Source organism: Hippocampus zosterae, chromosome 1 (genome assembly GCF_025434085.1).
Source record: "Hippocampus zosterae strain Florida chromosome 1, ASM2543408v3, whole genome shotgun sequence".
NCBI lineage: Eukaryota > Metazoa > Chordata > Actinopteri > Syngnathiformes > Syngnathidae > Hippocampus > Hippocampus zosterae.
This window is the reverse complement of record NC_067451.1, coordinates 32,114,795-32,135,776: the sequence shown is the minus strand read 5'-3', so window position 1 is coordinate 32,135,776 and position 20,982 is coordinate 32,114,795. Positions and strand designations below refer to the sequence as shown.

Here is a 20,982-nt window from a genome sequence, read left to right as displayed (position 1 = left end):
AAGCGTTAAGTATTGTCATTAAAAACTGGCTATTGTTATTTTGGTGCAGTTACAACAATAAATTGAACAACGACCATGTCTTTGTTGTCGGGAGCCGCATCGCGTAAAACGTTGGAAAAAACCTGACAGAGCTTTGCGGTCCTCTTACGAAGCCCGCAGTGGGAAAAGGACTACATTTCCCAGCAAGCAGGAAGGAACTCCCGAGTCAAGCGCATGAGCCTCTAGCCGTAACGGCGGCAGCTGGTGCAGCCGAGCAGGCGACTTTGTTCCAGCCGAAGCTTCGCCGAGCAAATCGCTCGGAAAAAGTGTCAACACAGCACGCAAAACGGTCCGTGCCGGGATTCGGGGTCAGTGGCCTTTGAGGGAACTTGCTCCGAGCACCCCAAGTCCACCTTTTCGCCCAGTAAAGAGGGCTTTCTTCAAAGTTGAGCCGAAACGGAGTTGTCTCGTTCAGGATGTCGGACTGAGACAAAGGGGTCTGGGGGGCATTCCCGACGGAGCGGTGAGTGGCACGTTGAACAAGGTCGGTTATAAAAAAAGTTTTGCCGTTGTATCCAAGATGAAATTAAACGTGGACGAGTCGAGGGGGCTAAACGATATCACGACGCGCTCATTTTCACACCGGTTTTTTATACACGAGTGATGAGGACTCTTTAACTTGTGTGTCGCGTGTGGTGCTGCTAATACATTGAAACGGCGACCCTAAGGTGAATGTGACTTGTAGTTTAATTCGTACCCGTTTAAAAGATTGTCAGAAAGCGTCCGTGATACATTTGAACGGCCATTAAAACTCCCCGCAATTGGAAATGGCCTCGGACGAACACCGAATATCAACTTTTTCGATGAGGATGTTTTGGAATCCATCAAGACTTCTATATTGCTCACTATAAAAATGCCTTTCATCAGTAATTATTGATGAGAAAATAGTAACATAACCCATATCAGCTTTCCATTTGATGTTGTGGAACACGTGTGTCTCTGCAGGTCCAAGCAGATCCTGAAAGGCTCTTCTGGATGGGAAAAGATGGAAAGAGAGCTGCAATGGTGGAAAGGACAACTTGCTGCAGACATCCATCAGTCCCTCCGCATCAAGGTGAGTTCACCTTGCCAAGCAGCTGTTAAGTTGTTGACAACGTGAACATAACACTGATGGCGACACAGATATTCACGCTTTCATCACTGGTAGAGTTGCCAGGGCCACTCTCTGTCTTTTGGCCTGTACACGATGAGAAGCACTGACCTACATTTACATCCCTATTTCTAATATTTCATCAATGTAATTCCGGTAATTTTTTAGCAACACTAGTAGTAGTGTTTCTTTTAGGCGCACTGACTATGTACGTTGGAACCTTGATCTATAAACTTTAAATTCGATCTTGAACAGGTTTGTCAATTTAAAAGTTATCCTTTAACAAATATTATAAATATGAAAAACATTATTCGCCAAGTTAACTACAACAACAAGCAGAACTGTGGTCCTCATTCCTATGCAGCTGCCCTGCCGGAACGCGTGCAAACTGCGTCGCCAGTCTGCGTTAGTCCAGACCTCTTTCGGTCCATTCAAAGATACCTCATTGTAGATTTGTTTCTTTCAGAGTCGAGTACAATTAGGGGCTGAAATGATCCGCCTCCCGAAAATGGCCGCGGTCCGGGCCGCAAAAGGGATGAATGAAACGTTTGCGCACCGCGACAAGGTTCGCACGAAGAGCAGTATTTTTAATTGCTCTGTGGTTTATAAATTGAATGATTTGAACATTGAGACAGTCATAAATAGCGGTTCCACTGCATTTGGCAGTTCTGCGCTGCTGTCATATAGCGTTTTGGTACAGTATTGATGGCTTCTGTAATTGAGACTTGATAGTGGTGGTGTAGTTGGAGTATGTAGTCCTTACAGTACTACAAGATTTGAATGCAGCCTCTCTCCTCTCCACCCAAAGAAACGCCCCCATCTCACTAACGCCAAGGCTGCTACATTGCTAGCTTGACTTGTTCATGATGGAGTACCTGTACTGCCAAAAATGAAATGTTCCCAGTTAGATGTTGTGTTTTTTAGATTGTAGAATCAGTTAAAATATAAGAACTCACCTGATGATCTGATGGGAATGGTCACGTCACGCCTCTGGTTTTGGCCATATGCAGCCGCGCAAATGTAGCCGTCCGCACCTCAAAACAAAGTTTGTCTCCTGCGCCATCAAGTAGAGATTCCTTCTTTAAAACGGTTGTTGCTGAAAGGACTTAAATAACCTTAAAAAACTATAGGCAAGAACCTCCCTGTGTCCACACAAGCTTCATCCTTCAGTCGCGTCGTCTCAGTGTACATTCGCTGATTCACTTGTTTTATTTCCGCCATGATGAAGACAAATTAATTGAAAATTACATTGGAGGTATAAAATGGGGTCAGAAAGAGCTGGTCTACCCACAGAAAAAAACTTTTAAATCATTTTCTACTGTCAGGTCATGCAGAGCGTTTTAATATACAGTCATACCTCGGTTTTCGACCATACGTCGTTCCAGAAGGCTGTTCAAAAAGTGATTTGTTTGAAATTTGAAACTATTTTATTAGCCCATGATTAGGGGCTAATACACGATGCAGAAATAATATAAAAACGGTCAGATTCGCGTAAATCACAACAAATACGTCTGCTCGCAATGTACGTTACACGAGGAAGCGTCACTTCTTCGTGTAAGGAAGCCGAGAGGAGTCAAGTGGCGTATTCGAGTTTGTTCAATTTGGTCAAAAACTGGTTTTCGGTCATAATCCGCAGTGTAAAAATCACAAATATTTTGGTCGAGAACTGAGACGTTCGAAAACTGAGGTTTGACTGTATTGGATTTTAAAAAATATATATATATATATGAATGTTTTTTTTTTTTAAATAGCTGCAAACGTCTCTATGTCGGGCTTGACCAGTCAATTCATTATTGGAGCAATTATATTGGCCATTTTGAACCCTATTTTAAAATAATCAAAAGTGGCCACAGTTTTGCCAATGAAACTGATATATTCTTCTTTTTTCATGAAAGAGTAAATGCTGTTAAGTGTCACTCAGAAAGATGGATGCCCTTGCGTCAATACGCATGTTTCCTGAGAAGATGACATTGTTGTCCCACTGCTTGCGTGACTGCACCTGAACACTGCCAACATTTACAACAGTGGTGGATGGCCGTGTAACGTCTGTGCTGCCGAAGATCCTGGTCATGATTTAGCTTTCTTTCTTTCTGAATGAATGAATGAATGATCCTCTATGACCACCGTGAGTAACAAGTGGAAGAGGAGAACAGTATAAAATCTTCTTAATTTATAACTACTAAAAAGGAAATGAGGGGAAAGTTTTGAGTGAGATTTAGCGCTGTCTTGTTTTGTGCTTGAAAATTTTCTTTCTGCCAAATATCAGAATTTGCATCAGCCTAAAAAAAAATACATTTTGGTTGGGCCCTAGGATCAATCATTCATTCAGAGACACAGCGTGGGTGATGTCCCTCCCTGAAGGCTCATGTACCAAATGAACAGTCCGCGATTGGCGTTGACTTTTGCTTTCCTCGTTGTTCTCCCCATGAACGAAATGTCATGTTTGTAAAGCAGGGCTTCACGATTGGTCAGAACAAATCTGAAAATGCAGCCTTTCTCGCTGTGGTGATGGAACAAAATCTCTTCGGATGTTTCACGTTTTGTAAACGTTGGCGGCAAAATGTAATTACCCGGCCAAGTTGCCCATTTAGAATGATCTAAATGGGATTGCATAGATGAGTCGAGGCTCATTAATTGGCAATGTCTTAATTAAGCTTAAGCGTGGTCATATTTCTTCCCCCATGCGACTTTAATGGAGACATCTGTCACTTGAGCGGCAGTCCCTTCAAGTCCCTGCCAGCGTCACGGTGAGAGAAGATCCTAGATAACAGTTTCAGGTATTCCGCGTGCGTCGTGTTATGTGAAGGCATCCGATTTTGATTGCGATGCTTACAAGTTCAAAAGTAGACATTCCCTCGCACAATCCTCTATTCAGAAAAACAGGGTGTGATTCAGAGTGAGCCGTCAGCTGGCCTGGCTGTATACGCATGCAGACTGAGCTGCAAATAAACCCCCAATGTGCGAGATGGCCCGTTGGTGATGTGTGGCTTCATGGGAGCATCACACGCAAACAGTGGGGCGTGGAGCGCCGAATTTGCTTCACTCCATGTCTGAGACACAGGTTCCCTGCCCGCATTTTGAAAGAGCAGACTGTTACACAAGACTATTTTCACAGCGGCCTAAAATAATGTAGTGGTTAAGTCTCCACCGCATTCTGAAAATCTTTTTTTAGCTTGGAAATTAAGGCAACATGCAGAGTTTGCCTTCATTTAAAACTGAATGCGGACTGGGCTAAAGGTTAAATAGGTGTCTTTTGACTGATTGTAAATGTCTGTGTGCCGTTTAGGCCTGGAGTCAATTTTTATTTGGTCAATGTTTTCCTTGTTCTTTTTTCGTTTCGTTTTGCTTTAACTTTTATTTTTTGTGTTAACGGCATATATTACTTGACTGTTGTGTTTTAAGGATGCACACTACCTTCTGAGTCATCCCTTCGAAAAGTGTCACATGAGGAGAATTACTCACATCTGGAGGTAACACAAAGTGGCAATAGATTGCATGATTTTAAGAGCCAGAAATATTTACACATTCACCAAAAGTAGACACATTGCCGGCGTACAGATTGTCGAGTAACTGGTTGCCAGCCAATCGCAGGGAACACATAGACATACCAAAATCCTCGCTCATGCTCACCTCAGGACAATTTGGAGTTTTCAATCAGCCTGCCATGCATGTTTTGGGGATGTGGGAGGAAACCGGAGTACACGGAGAAAACCCACGCAGGCACGGGGAGAACATGCAAACTCCACACAGGAAGGCGGGAGCAGGAATCGAACCCTGCACCTCTGCACTGTGAGGCCAATGTGCTAACCAGTCGTCCACCGTGCCACCCATGATAGATTGTGATTTAATACAATTATTTTAATTGACAAAAGTTCAGCAAGTTCATGGATGTAATTTTTTTTCAAGGTGTATTTTAAAAATGAATGAATGTTTTTTAGTCTGATTTTTCATCCGTATTGCCAACACATTTGCAGGTTGCTTGTTACTTGAAGCTAAAATGCCTTTCAAATTTCACCCGGATTTGAATGCTGTTGATTGAAAATGATCATCACACCAATGTGCATCCAATTCCGCTTGTATTTTCATTTTTGTTGTTTTAATGTAAACCTGCTTACCAACAGAAACATGAACTTCTCTAGGGGAGCAACAGCGCAAGAACTGCTCCCTTTACTGCTTCCGCCTTAAAGGGCTATTTACACAGTGCTTGAGTACTGTTACACTGTCAAAACCATAAATGGCAAAACACGCTACTGTTGTATTACCGTATTTTTCAGGTGATACAATACAATACAAGCTGATTTATATAGCGCTTTCACAACAGCGGCAGCTGTAACAAAGCGCTTAACAGAACAGTTAACAAAGTAAAATAATGAACACAACACATAACATAAAACACGGACAGTCATGCATAGGGTGCATGCAATGTTTTTCATAGTTTGGCTGGTCTGGCGATTTATGCTTCAGGGCGACTTGCATGAATTCAAATTAGAGCCCGGACTGGCCCCCAAAATCCCGTCCTCTAATCATGTTGGCTTTCTGTTGGCAGTTGGCAAATATTTTTGATGCATTACTGCATCCTGGCCACCTTCTTTAGCATGCTGAAATGGTGGCAGTCATGCACCAAAAATATTTGCCACTAACCGAAAGAAAATAAAAGAAGAAATGAAAACAGAAGGAGTAGTAGTCATGGCAACTAAAGTCTGACAACATATCGCTCCTTCAGCATGTGTCGTCTTTGCACCACAAGCATTGAGAGCACAGTGTCAAAGTCAAGGCCTGGGGGCCAGGTCTGGCCCGCCACATCATTTTATGTGGCCCGCGAAAGCAAATCAAGCATGTCAAGTTCCATGATGCTTGCTAAAGTCAGAACCAAAAGTTGTAATTGTCATTTGTTATCCACAGTAAGAGTTATTATTCTTGACTTCTGATCTTAAAACTAGTTATCCATCAATTTGCTGGTCTCTGTGTATGTGATATCTGGAGGTGATGAAACATTTAGACGGTCATAACGGCCCTCCAAGGCAAACTGTAACTACAATGTGGCCCTCAACAAAAAGGAGTTTGACACCCCTTATTTAGAGTAACAAAAGGCGCAATAACCCACCATTAGCATTGGTGCGGCTGGATGGATGGCTGCTGAAGTTGAGGATGAGGAGAGAGGACCGTTGGCGCAGAGCGCTGATGCGTTTTTGGAACCGAGAGTCGACGCTTGCAATTGAAATGGATTTCCATGGGGCAGGAGAAGTGAACCAATCTCTTTTTTCGTCAATGGATGCTACAGCTTCTTGTTGACTTTGAAACTTAGCTTGTAGCCGACGTGTGCACATTTTGAGCATGATGTCTCTGATCCACTAGTTAAAGGACACTTTGATTCTCTCCTCTTTCATCTCAAACTGCTTCAAACAACAAAGCGTGTGACAGAAAAGTGGTTAGGACTGCACGACTGTCCGTGTTTTATGTTGTGTTGGTTGTTTTACTTTATACAATACAATACAATACAATACATGCTGATTTATATAGCGGCAGCTGTAACAAAGCGCTTTACAAAACAGTTAACATAAAGTAAAATAATACACATAACAAAAAATTTATGTTAACTTTTGTTAAGCGCTTTGTTACAGCTGCCGCTGTTGTGAAAGTGCCATATAAATCAGCATGTATTGTATTGTATTGTAGTTGAGAGCAGAAGGTACAGTACATCCAACTGGAACTTGTTTCCCGTCGTTGCGTCGGGAATTTAAATCCAACGCCCATACACCACTCTGCGAGTCTGTGTGTTCAGAGAGGCAGAGTTCACTCTCCTCCATTTGCTATTTGAACACGGGCAACTTTATTAACCGATCGACAGCTCATACTTGAACTGTTTCCGTCTGTGCTGCCTGATTCACTGATCTCCGGCACTCCTTCTTTAAGGTACTCTGAATAACCGAACGGCACATTTGAACAACGCTCTTTGAGTTTCCGATCAGTGCCCCGAGCATATTCACGAACGCAGCCACGATTAGGGGATTTGTGGTTTGAGTCCAAGCTATACAGTTCTCAGTCTCAGTTTATGTGAAATAAATGTCCCCCTTCCACCCCACCACCCCCATTGTAATTTGTATTACGGAGCAACTTAGGAGTCATAAAAATTTTGCATATTTGCCTATAAACATTCTCTCGCAAAAGGTACTGATTATCACATGACGTAGCAAAATCTTCATTCACATATCAAATACATGCCTAAGCAGGATAGAAAACAATAAAATAAAATAAAAATAACAATAGCCAAAATTTGTGCACATTGCTGATTAGTTTGTCTTTCTGTGAAATTGTAGGAATCACCCAGTATTGAATTAATGTTTGATACGTAGTGAAAGAGCATCTTGTGAAATTGCTCGTTATTGAACTAGCGATTTCGACTTTTCGAGTTTTTGACTGCATGTGTGTAATTTCATGAGTACGCACAAAGAAAACAAATGCACAATCATGGAATTTGGATCATTAAAACACCTTCATGCAGTGTTGTGGTTTCCTCCATGTTGCCTGCTCCCCCACAGTCTGTTCCAGCCTTTAATGACGTTTGCTGCGGTGCAAATGCCCTGATGTGGGAGATAGTGGCACTGTGGAGCATGTGGCAAATTACCAGACATGCAAATCAGCCAGAGGCAGCTGTGGAATCCTTAATTATCGTGCAGGTCCTCCACAAAGGCACCTCTCCACTCCACTCCGACCCCCCCCCCCCCAACTCTTTGGAGCTCTCCCCACCCCAGTCCTCCCGCACCCCTTGTAACCTCAGACAGACAGACAGATGGACGAGAGGCAGGAGCTGAAGCAGTGGGAGGAGAGTTTGGGGCGGACTGGGTGGTATGGTGGATTCTGGCAAAGGGGGTGGAGTTGCTTTATGTGGATTTGGGTGGTGGTGGTGATGGTGGAGGGGGCGGCATTGTTTAGTTTGGGATCACATTGAAGAGTCACTTTTTGGATCCGGTTGTATGTATTTTTTTTTATGGCATTCAAGATAAATAGGTGACATTTCCTGTAATCCTTCCAGAATGAACATTTTTTTCTTTAAAGCAATCTGTTTTGCACAGTGTTGCAATTTGCTTAAATGGAGGCTTGCTTCAAACAACTGTCCTGACTCAATTTTTCTCATGTAAAGACCCTTCACAATTTTAAAATAGGATTACTTTGGCAATCCCCAATCTCTTAATACATCCAGATCAAAAGCCTTTGTTGTTGTTGTTTTACAGTATTTCCAAGAGCACAAATATTTTCTGCCCTAAACATCTGACGAACGTAGCTCCTTTGTGTGTTTGCACAAACCAAAATATGCCTTTTATACTTGCGGAATACAGAAACTAGAGCCTTGTCCTTTCTTAGTTTTGATTTTTCCCTGACTGATTGAGAAGATGCTGAGGCCAATTCAATGCTAATGCTCCTTAGAACCTTCCTACTGTTTTGGAATACATGCAGCTAATGGGACATGAATAGAAGACATGCTCAGGGTGAAACCTAATCCTATCCACTCCTCCATCTCTGAGAAGAGCGACCCCCGTCAACCCAGCCAACCACACACAGACACCAACAGCCATACCCGATACTCAGAGACCTCTTGCTTGATCCAAATTAGCTCCTCTTTGCCGCAACGAAGGAGAAAGAAATGACTTGACACCATAATCAAGATGTGATGGAGGCAGAGTTAGATGAGTATTTTAACCCCACAGCACCACTCCTAACACCCAGCGGCAGACCTGCGCAACTCAGTTATTATGCATGCGGTTTACAACCCCTATAGCTACCCGCTATTGCTTCCTGTACACCCTGCTACCCACGCACAATCATTCACGTGTTTTTTTTCCGTCTCTTCCCCAGGAGTTGAAGTTACCCGTCTATCGAGCCCATTCACCGCAGATTGGCATGCGTCGCTACTTTGCAGACTTGTTGGCCATCCTGAGTAATCGCTACCAGTTATGTCCAACGGCACGCCACCTCGCCGTCTACTTGCTGGACCTCTTCATGGACCACTACGATGTGGCCGTCAAGCAGCTCTATGTCATTGCCCTGTCCTGTCTGCTCTTAGCCAGTAAGGCCAACATTCAATTCACCTTGTATTTTCTATAAAGTGGTTTCACGCTATGTCACAATCAGTCACACTGTACCCCCCACCCCCCAGTTCCTTTTTTTCAGTGATGGGTTTTGTATCTTTGACTGTCGACTTCCTTTCTTTAATGCTCTCACCAATGGGAAAGGAGAGCCACAAGTGTTGATGCACATTTCAGTCGTTGATACAATGTCGTGGGGGGGCGGCACGATGACCGACTCGTGAGCACATCCACCTCATAGTGCCGACGTGCTGGGTTCGATACCGCTCCGGCCTTCCCGAGTGGAGTTTGCATGTTTTGGGGTACTCCGGTTTCCTCCCACATTCTATAAAAATGCATGGCAGGTTAATGGAACTCTAAATGATCCCTCGGTGTGATTGTGAGTATGAATGGTTGTTTGTATGTCCTGTGGTTGGCTGGCAACCGGTTCAGGGTGTACTCCACCTACTGCCCGAAGACGGCTGGGATAGGCTCCTGTACGCCCCACGACCCTCGTGAGGAGAAGCGGATGAGAAAATGGAGGGACAGATCCAGTGCTGAAAGAACGGTAAAGCAGAATGAGCTCACATGGAAGCTGCAGACGGCCGAAGCTCACGCTTAGACACTCATGCGCACTCGCAGACGTTTCATGCCACACCATCAGGCCCCGCCTCTTAAAGACACTATCATTGGTACACTATTGTGTATACATTTTATGATTCACATTTTTTGTTACAATTTGTTAACTTTTAATTAGTTTAAAATGTGTTGAAAGCGTGGAGGACAGTGATGCCCAACCTTGGATAATGGCCCAAGAGGACTGGGTTTGTAACCAGCTGGTGTAGGAGGACTAAAATCCATCCTTCCATTCATCCATTTTTTTGACCTGCTTTTACCCTCACAAGAGTCGCGGGACGTGCTGGAGCCTATCCCAGCTGTCTTCGGGCAGTCGGCGGAGGACACCCTGAACTGGTTGCCGCCTAATCGCACGGCACATATAGACAAACAACCATTGGTGCTCACACTCATACCTTGGGACAATTTGGAGTGCCCAGTGAACCTGCCATGCATGTTTTTGAAATGTGGGAGAAAACCCACGCAGACACGGGCAGCACATGTAAAGGAACGCCAATGCCGGAATTGAACCCTGCACCTTTGCACTATGAGGCTGACGCGCTAACCAGTCAAGCACGGGGTACGGGGAGTAAAATAATTTGGGGATAAACAGAGCTCTGCAGAATTTCTCATGTTGCGGGTTGATCACAGCTGAATGTATCCCCTTTGAAAACCGGGTGTTCACTCCATATAATCCTTCTCGCAAATCCACACTAATCCAATTTTCATTCACTATCTGGTGCTTTTTTTTGTTGTTGCTTTCTGTACATCAACTAGCACTGTAAATAAGCCCAAAATATTTTTACAAAGTTAACATACTGGTACAATACAGTACTAGCTATTTGCACAAAAATCATGGAATTCTCGTTCTGTTTGGTGATGAACTAGCTGTGAGGTTGTTTTTTTTTGGGGGGGGGGTACTAGAACGCAACCTCTGGCATCATGGGTAATTAGGCTAATGATGGTGTCTGGAACGGGGCCCACTCACTTGGGAGGGTGCAGTTTATGTTTGTGTGCAAGCTGAGTAATGATGCTCAGGCCTGGTTTTGCGATCAGACTTCGATTCGGTAGGACGGATTAGGATGAGACGAGGAAGCGATTACATTGAAAAGAAATGATTTAAGGGTGATTTTCGATGTTGTCAAGCCCGTCTGAACAGATCTTTTTTTCTGCATTCTGTAACAGATGATATCCATTTTTAATAGAAACCTTTGATTGTGTGTTTGCGCTCTGGAGCCCCTCTCATGCTCCACGGCTTTCTGCAGTTAGTCCCTGGCATTATTGATGAAAGCTTAAAAGGGTGTTTGATTTGGAGTTGTCTCTACTTTTTATCTGTCCCCGGGGTTGCCTTGGAATCTGGCCTAATTATCAAACTGCCTCAGACAGCCACGCTCATTCTTTCTTAAAACTGTTCTGGTTAATTAATCGCTACCTCCTTTGTGCCTCCCAGTCGTCACAGCTTAATCCCGTTACTCCATTGTGTCTTTCCGGGTGGATGTTTGTTCATAGATGAGCCTCTTGTGCTGTAGTAAGATTATAGTCTGATTTTCAGGCCCCCCTGGGAACGAGTGTTACTGGCTGTTGGAAGCATTTATTTAGGGACCTTGTTGTTTTCCTCAAACATCCCTGAGGAATGGCATGTTACTTCTTATCTGAAGGCTGTGATGCCTTGGAATGATCACACATCCTGATCGAGTTCAGGATCAGGATGGCGCACCAAAAAGTCTTCCATTTTCTTAAAAGCTCACGAGCGCCTTAAAATCCAGTGCGCCTTGTGTATGGACATTACGGTAATATGTCGACCCCAAGTTGGCTCCTTGCTGGAGACATGCTTACAATGTATTAACTAGCTGTTGGTTCAGCGAACTGTGTCGCTCCTTTATTAAATACGTTTTTGTTGCAGCTCCGAAAAAAGGAGAGCTATGGTGTTCATTTTTTAAAACGGTCTCAACAAATACAGGTACGTCTTTGTCAGTCTCCGTGCTTTCTCTTCTTCCGTTCGACTCGAGAGGCTTTCATGACCGCTTCCGAAAAACGTAAATTAACGTTCAAGAAAGAAACTACAAAAATTGAAAATAATGCATCAAAACAGAAAATCAAGCGAGGAAATCCCAAAATAAATTCTATAGCCCCCCCTCCCCCCACATAATTTCTTTTGTGATTTCCTCGTTTGTGAATACACAACAAAGGAATAAATAACAAACACTTCTGAGACAGTCCAATCATCTACGTTTTACTGACATCTGATCGTTCTGTTGGCATTTCCTTGAGCATAGCTCATCTAGTGGATGCATTGTCGATTGCGTCTTATAATGCGGTGCGTTTCACAAATGAAAAAAAACTAAGACAAAATAGGCCATTCATTGCAGTTGTGCCTCATAATCCAGTGCGCCTTTTAGTGTGGAAAATACGATACATGTACTGTTGACCACATGGTGACGACTTATACAATCGAATGAATTTCAATTCAAGAGCTACAGATATGATTTTAAACAAAAGGACATTTGATGCTTTGTTATGAATGTTAATGATACTGACAGAGAGGAAGTGCATGTGTTATTGGCGTTTGAGTTGACGGCAGGTTGAGCTCTTTCAGATATACTCCCACTTGACAGTTGATGAAAATAAGATGTTGAGTGTTACAAGCAGCAACAGCAACATATTACAAAGAGCCGCACATATTGTTTGATTGTCGATTGTTGCGTTTCTTACTCAAGCAGCCTGATTCCGGAACCTCAAACAAACAAACAAACAAACAAATCGAGCATCCTGTGAGACTCTGTGAAATATTGACTCGACACATTGCACCTCCGCAGGCCTCTGAGGGTGGGGAGGAACTCAGGGGTTGAGGGGCACCTGCCATATGCTCTCCGAGTCAGGCCTCAAACAAAAGCCTGTCAATGCAAGCAGGACGTGCAGCCAGACCCTTCTCCGAGAGGGGGAGGGGAATGGAGACTAGGAGCAGGGAGGATGTGTGCTTGTATGGCAGAGACTTAAAGCTAACGTTGCTAAATGACATGTTGGTTGCTGGGGCAACCTTATGACCAGCCCGTATAGATTTTTGCCCCGATCGCCCAGTCAAGATGTCCGTTCAAGTAGTATTCCTCACAGTGTTTGATCTTAAAAAGGCTTGGAATTGCTGCTGCCACATAATTGGACTGCCTTTTCTCTTGTGGGGTCCTTTTACTTTTTGCTACGGGGTCTGTTTCCACTCAGTTGTCTCACCTTGTGTCGGCCAGGCATAGCGAGCCGGTCCTGGGGCATGGCAGCCAGTAAAAGCAGCCCACCGTCCTTGGGGCGGTTGGGAAATGAGCAAAGTGCTACTTCAAAGGCAAGGGGGGCGGGGGGCTGCAAAGTGGGATAAGTTTGAACTGAACCACCCAGTGAGGTCTCCCAAAATGTATATCAAAAGAAAGCCACCTCCACTGTTTTGTATCCTATTTGACAAAGGTGGTGCAACTGGGCTTTCACAGTCATTTAAATGTGTCATTATGATATTGCCAAATGGCATTTAAGAATAAAAAGAAAGTTTTGTGACGTGCAACGGGCTTACTAACGCGTATCAGCATTTACACGCTTAGTAGCACGCCCCGAGCCACCAACCACAACTACGTAGTCACACAATTTCTTTGCTTTTTTTCTGGCCACTTCACTGGCCATTAGCATCACAGGTCAAGGGTCGACTTGGACCTGCATTGTGAGAGCTGCCACAGCCAGGGGTGGCAACAAGGAGATCCTATGATGGAGCTGTGAGCAATTTCACACTCCTGATGAAAGATGAGGCAGCAAATAAAAGGTTTGGCGCGAGCAAAGGAAATTCCTCCATGGACGTCAATACAAACAGGGAAAAAAAAGAAAGGAGAATGAGGCGCTGAATGAATATTTCTCCAAAAAACATATCATAGTTTAAATTAATACTTCCCATGAAGCTATTTTAGATTATTTGACATCCTCGGACACTTCGGATTCTTTTTCTTGCTTCATTAATCTCATTACTATTATCAATGCAGTTGGGATGCAGGGCTACGAATGAGTGGGTACTCTACAACGAAACTTTGGAAAATATCTGTTCATGTGCAGATTCAAAATATCCATTTTTTTTTCCTAACCGTCATTTAATGTTCCCAAAATGAGGACGCGCCAATGAAAGTCGAGCAAAACTACTTTTAGATGAACACAATTGTAACAATCATTTGCAAGTGGGTTTAATTGTCAGAATTGAGAAAAAATGTTTTGGAAATCTCAAATTCTGGGGTGAAAAGTGTGTGAGTGTGTGTGCGCGCCATCATTGATGTCGAGCACTGTATCTTCTTCAGAGGAGCTGCTATCTTGTGTCGTGAAGCAGAAAGAGCGGTCGGGTTTCTGATCCCATCTCTTCTCCCAAATGCGCACCTGGGAAGAGGCCCTGCATCCAGGTCTTGCCTTATCCTCCCGCCTGACCTTTCCCCTGCCTGTTCTCATCTTTGCCATCACTTGTAGATGTCGTGAGAATGATCACGCAGAGCTCCAGAAGCCCTTGAATTGGCTGGACCTTACGAAACGCTATCGCCTCCCCTCGCTGTTGATTTCAGATAGGATCGTTTTGTCGCCCTCATTCCAGGTAGGCGGTACTAACTGGCGAGGAATGCACCAGCTCGAGCACAGCAAAACAAAGCTGGCCTTTGTCGTGATCATCTGTCAAGTCAAGTCAACAGTATTTATAGAGCACTTTCAAACAGCCATCGCTGCATACAAAGTGCTGTACATGGAGCGATTTAACATACACAATAAACAGTAAGAAGAAAGCACCAAGCAGTAAAATCATGCTGAGTCGAACGCCAAAGAATACAAGTGAGTTTTGAGGAGGGCTTTAAAGATGGGCAGCGAGGAGGCTTGCCGAATGTTCAGTGGGAGGTCATTCCAGAGAGAGGGACCCGCAACAGAAAAGGTTTGATCCCCTCTGAGCCTCCGGTTAGTTATTGGTACTTCTAATAATGTCTGGTACGCAGACCTGAGGTGGCGGGCAGGTGTGTAGGTGGCGGATGAGCTCAGAGAGGTAAGGTGGCGCGAGATTATTCAGAGAATTGAAAACAAAGAGGAGGATCTTGAAAATAACTCTAAAAGGAATGGGGAGCCAATGAAGGGATGCCAGAGTAGGAGTTATATGCTCCCTCTTACGAGTACCAGTCAAGAGGCGAGCAGCGGCATTCTGGACCAGCTGAAGGCGCTTAATGGAGGACTGGCTGACTCCAAAGTGAAGGGCATTGCAGTAATCGAGCCGGGATGTGACAAAGGCATGGATTACTGTCTCAAAGTGTTTATGTGAGAGGAAAGGTTTTATCTGCCTTACAATATGCCTGCCGCTTGACATTGTTGTGTGCGTGTGTGTGTGTGTGTGCGTGCGTGTGTGTGTGTGTGTGTGTGTGTGTGTGTAAAGACTGAATGGTTCCTCTACTGTTGTCTTACAAGCAAAACCATCGACTCGTACACTAAAATATACCTTATTGCTACTCTGAGTTAATCTTCTCTGTATTGGCGGATTAAGTTGACAGACTGTGCAGCAAGAGATTGTCAAGATGCATTTTCCAGCATCTGAAAATGATATTTCATCCAATTATCTCAGATGGCAGCGTGAGAGGGCAAAACAACCATCTCGTCTTGAAGCCATTTGGCATTTTGATGTTGACTCGGGGCTCGCCACCGCAAAATCGATTCACATTCGTTTATCCAAGACAATACATTTTTTTACAATTAGAATCTTGCCAGGAATATGGTTGCCCCGTTTAAACTGCAATTTTGTCCCAACTGCCACTTGACTTCTGATTGCGTGAAATGGGTAGAAAGAGATTTTTTTTGACCGCAAACGACACATTTTGAACTCGATCCGCGAAAGCTGTTCTATGCAACACGATGTAGTGTAAAAGCAGACATGCCACGTTTGACATTGTCATTCGCCCATTCCAGGTGCACAAAAGCTCAAGGGGACGATGGACTTGCGGCAAGATCAAAGAGGCTGCGGTATCGACGGGTTTTTATGGCGACGTCTGTATGGACGCAGCCGTTCGGCACCAGCCAGTTCCTACGAGGGTGACAAAATGTGGCCGCCAAGCGTGAATGGCCTCGTTTCGCCGAGCTTCCTGTTTTGGTGCAGACACGCCATTATTGCCTCTCCGCTAATTACCCCCATGGCCAGTGGAGCTGCGGTTCCCCCGCTTACCCGGACTACTCAGGCCGGCTCGCTCACACCCCACTGACCCTACCCCCACCTCAGAGTAGGTCGGTGCTAAAATTCACGCTTGGTGAGGAAGAGCGGCACTCCCTTGGTCGATGGTCATTGAGGTCCATCAAACATGTTACTTTCTGTTTTGTAGTTTTGGAGCAAAGCCCGTGGCTCTGGAGTTTTCTCTGTGGTACCCGTGCGCACAATAGAACCCGCGGCTTATTGGCACAATGTCTCCGCGTGGCGATCAGAATCAGAATCATCTTTATTGGCCAAGTATGTAGAACACACAAGGAATTTGTCTCCGGTATAACACGCTGCACTAGTATCATCGTAAACAACAAAATCATTGAACCATTTTAGAGTAACCAGTAGTTTTGTAGTACAAGAAGAGTGACTACGTCAGTGACTGTTTAAGGAGTTAATGGCTAGAGGGAAGAAGCTGTTTAAGTGTCTACTGGATTTGGTGCGATTGTTCAAAGTTTGCGCTGGAAGCGTGCCTGTTTGACATCAACTATTCAAGGCTGAGTCTCCTCTCCTCATTGGTCACACGGACCCCCTGAGGCTTTGGGCAGTTGCCATGGAAATGAGAGGTGGGGATGTCTCGAGTTGGGCACTGCTGTAATGTTTGCAAGGCAAAATGTAGTGAGTCAGCGAGGATGCCGGGAAATGCTGGATGAGGCCTGAAGCTGACTTATTCATAGACGGCCGCAGGCTTGTGTAATCTCAGTGAGCCTCATCGAGACCTGCTCGCTGAATGGCTTTGCTTTTCAGCCAGATGTTCAGCGCCGGTCAACTTATCCACTCATGTGAAGCAGGCGCTTGCTTTGTGATCGCTGGCTGTAGGCTCTTGTGGGATGATCCAAAGACTGTTACGACCGAGTCTGTTATTGTAGATGCTAATTGCTCGTTTGGCTTTGGGTAAACTCGAATGATCCGTCAGTGGAGCTCGATCAAGATGAGCTGATGTGCATGTACCATTCCGTAGAGTCGATGCACCTTGGGGAAAAGATGATGACGCCGCACTCGCTCCCTCCAAATTAAATACGAAATACTTCATTTGAGCTGTTTGGTAAACCATTTGACAGACCTCTGCTGCGGTTGTGCTGATCAAGTGACTCAGCCTGGAGCTGCTCCAGCCGGCGTGATAATGAAACGTGGTTTGTTCTGAAACCACATCATCGGCACTAAACTTAAAAAAAGGTGTGATTCTTCACTTGGCATGCATAACAAACAGTCAGCATGTTGTCTTCCTTGCACTAAGAAAAAGAGGGTGTTTAACCAGGATAAGCCCTATAATGCGGCCTTCGTTTTATTACGGTATATATATTAAGATCTGATGGCATAATGGGGTGAAAAGTTCTTGACAGCCTTGGAGATTGGAACGTGTCAACAAGTCTCAATTTAACGGGTTTCACAATGTGTCTTTCAATAACATACGGTAGTTTCAAGAAAAACAAAGTGAGTGCTGTTTGTCGTGAAATCTACATGTATGTGATCATAAATAAAAAAAGAGACACCCCCACCCACCTCCCTCCTCAGTTGAACACAGTTGACAAGTTGCCACCGGTGATTGTGACGTGTCACTGTGATCCTCCCCAGGCAAATTTGAAGAGAAGGAGGACAGAGTGCCGAAACTGGAGCAGCTGAACTCGCTGGGCTTCATGTGTAATTTGAACATGGTTCTCAACAAGAAGGATCTGATCAAAATGGAACTTCTGCTGCTGGAGACCTTTGGCTGGAATCTGTGCATGCCCACACCGGCCCACTTCATCGACTACTACCTCAACGCTTCAGTGCAAGAGGGAGATCTGTACAACGGCTGGCCCCTGTCTTCCCTCTCCAAAACTAAGGCTTTCATGGACAAATACACTCACTACTTCCTGGAAGTCTCACTGCAAGGTGGGTCGAATGGCAACGGACTGCTTTGGACTGAAAACTGACACAATCTTGTTTGTTTGATTGATGATTTTTTAATTTTTTTTTTATTTTTATTTTTTTAGATCACACCTTCCTTAGTTTCCGGCCATCCCAAGTTGCTGCCGCGTGCGTGGCAGCGTCGCGTATTTGCCTCCAGATTTCCCCGAGCTGGACAACTGCGCTGCATCTACTGACCGGCTACACCTGGGACCACCTGACCCAGTGCATCGAACTCATGCTGCTGTAAGACACACGAGCACATTCAGTCTCGCTTCTTATTTTGATGGTCATGCTTGTGGGAGTTGATCCTGAACAACACAGCGTCAAGAACCGAATGCGTTTGTTTTGTTTTCTACGAAACTAGACATTGACACAGGCCTCCGCCTGCCTGTCTTTGCTTTCCCCAGTGCTCACGACAACGACGTAAAAGAGGCCAACAAAACCAAATGCGCCCCTCCGCACCGAGCTTCCTCTCTGCAATCTCAGGGCCAAACTTCTCACCTCTCTCCGGTGTCAACCATTCAGAGACCGCCGTCTTCGTCCTCCACCTCCAGCACACCGCAGCTGCTCTTTCAGCCGGACCGCTTCCCAAACCTCTCCCAACATTCCCCCTCCCTGTCTCAACTGCAAACGCTTGCTGACGCTCAGGCTCTGGGGCCTGTGGTCAACGTGTCTCAGGACTTTTTTCAGAGCCACCGGGTCGGGCTCCTGAGCGGGGCTTCTTGCCTGGCCGCCGGGGGCGGCTTTCCTTCCTATTCAAGTCTGCCCTCCGGCCTCCAGGCGGGAGCGCGTGCGCTGCCGCTGCAGGGCCCCATATCCGTTCAGATGGCCCTCGCCGGAGAAGCTCACCACTGCCTGAGCGTGGCCTACACCGGAGGCTACCTGGGGGCCCATCACACTTTCGCGGCCGGCTGCTTCGACAGGTGACGCCAGGAGACGGAGGGAGAACGGCAGAGGGAGAGCGCCGCGGCTCTCCCGTCCCCGTTGCCTCTCGCGGGTCTGTCCTCTCTCTCCGTCGGCACGGCAACACCTTCGGCGCGTCCCGCCCTCCCTCCCCTCTCGCAGAGACATCTCAAACGCAAGCAGCGGTCCAAAGACAAAAGAGATCCGGTAGAGGTCATCACTCTGACATGACTGATTTCTCCTCAGAAACTTGACTGACATCTCAGATTGTGACTGAGATGAAAACAGTGCCAAGTTTTGTAAAAGTGCAAAAAAAAAAAACCTAACACAACAACAACAACAAAGCTGTGAAAAAAATATTTTCCCATTTTGATTTTATAGACACATATACATTTATATCTATCTATATCTACAGATAGATGGATAGATAGATTGTAGAAGACTCATTCTACCAAAATGACCATATTTTTGGGATGGAAAACACATACTGGGGCACCATTGCCGAGCAGTTTGTGTTTTCGGGTCGTGCCATGTGAAGGAAACGCGTGCGCTCTTCGTGTTGGCAAACATTGATTAAACGCATGTAGGCTGCATCAAACCCGAAAGGGCCTCTCTGGGAATTCCTCACCGCATTAGTCCGTGAAGGGGCGGAAGAACTCCTTGTTTGGTGCACAGCAGGTGCGGTTGGCAGCTTAAAAAAAAGCCCTCACTGGCCCGCTAAGTCAAAACCTACAAGAATCTCTCGTCACCGCTTCCAAAGGCGTGCCTTGCAGCGCACATAAGGTGAACCAAGTTTTAAAGCCGGTGTCAAAGATTTGATGTGACTGGACCAGCATGGGGAAGCAGACCTGGAAGTGGTGTACTGTACATATAAAATGCTGCTGCTGCCTTCTATTGAGCTGCTGGGTCGGTCTGTGTTGACAATGTTTACGTGAACCACTTAAGTATCAGGGACTTGAACAAAATTACTTGAATATTACATTGGAACATGCCATCACTTTTTATTTATAAACTTGCGTTTGGATGTCTTTTTTTTTTTTTTTAATACCAACCTAGAACATACCATTGTTGTCATAAAGGCTAAAACTCACCTTCATCCTGCGCTAAAATGCTTTAAGTCAGGGTTGGGGAACTTACCAGCCACGTGTTTGTAAAAAAAAAACAAACATTTGAGAGCGACTGAATCCCCAAAACATTGAACCCACACTCAGCGCAGCAATGTAGGGGGGTGCCAGAAAGTGTACTGTATTCCCTCGAAAGATGTTTCATTCCCAAACATGATGCATGATGGCATTTGCAACACAAACATCTGCATCCGGTTGCGCGTAATTGCATTCCACGTTTGTAAAGTGCCCAGTTTTCCACTTCCTGTTACTTTTAAACACATCCAGATTGTGTGTGCCAGTGTTCAGAGGAGATACCACAAACGGTCTTTCACTCCCAAACCCATTTTATACGTTGGACCCAGCTGTTTCGATGGACTTGACGTTTATTAAAGAGTTATTTCCTCAAGTGACGAAAGGGTTCTTTTCATTCACTTCTTTTTGGGAATCTCGTGCCATGTAGATTTCAATGCGCTCATTCCTTGTGACTTCTTGATCGACCTGCCACAAAGGTGCAATATGCTTTTTCCTGTCTGAACACCACTGCTTCACTCCTTTTTCTAAGTTATTTGGAACAATTGTGTGACCTGACTTACTGTCACCCTTCCGCTAGAGAGCAGTCGGCTCTCGAAACACAATGACTATGTTACATATTGCAGCCACCACCTTTGAGTGAGAGGTGTCACTGGAAGCATTTGTCTCTAGATTAGTGCATCACTGCGTGTTTTATTTGTCTTCTGTGAGTGGTGCTGATTTGACTCGCACCGAACTACACTGACACACCAAAAACGTCCAAGTTATATTTTGATTTTGTTTTTATTGTATTATTTTTTTAATGTACCATCTCATAGTTTTGCTTTGTCACACTGAATTGTAAAATGGTGTATTTTTTATTATGATGTGCCATGGAAAAATAAACATGTAAAAACTGAGTTTGGGGTTGTGTCTGACAGTCTATCTTTCGAGGTTGGGCTTGTGCGTGTGTGTGTGTGCATACCTATAGAGAAGGAGAGAGAGAGATTTTTTTACACTGATGCAGCTCTTGTATTG

General features: G+C 44.9%; 1 protein-coding gene across 2 annotated transcripts; it reads left to right on the top strand.

Annotated features, from left to right (window-relative positions):
* Positions 1-220: 220 nt before the first annotated feature.
* On the top strand, positions 221-20,864 carry ccnjl (cyclin J-like). 2 transcript variants are annotated; one of them, XM_052059881.1, is made up of 6 exons: positions 221-502; positions 985-1,093; positions 8,984-9,194; positions 17,609-17,908; positions 18,010-18,169; positions 18,334-20,864. In XM_052059881.1, exons 2-6 carry the CDS (start codon positions 1,025-1,027, stop codon positions 18,851-18,853), a joined length of 1,260 nt encoding a protein of 419 aa, XP_051915841.1. In that variant the 5' UTR covers positions 221-502; positions 985-1,024; the 3' UTR covers positions 18,854-20,864. The 2 variants fall into 2 exon arrangements, with proteins under 2 accessions (XP_051915841.1, XP_051915842.1); XM_052059882.1 differs by having other exon boundaries at positions 221-523.
* Positions 20,865-20,982: the final 118 nt, after the last annotated feature.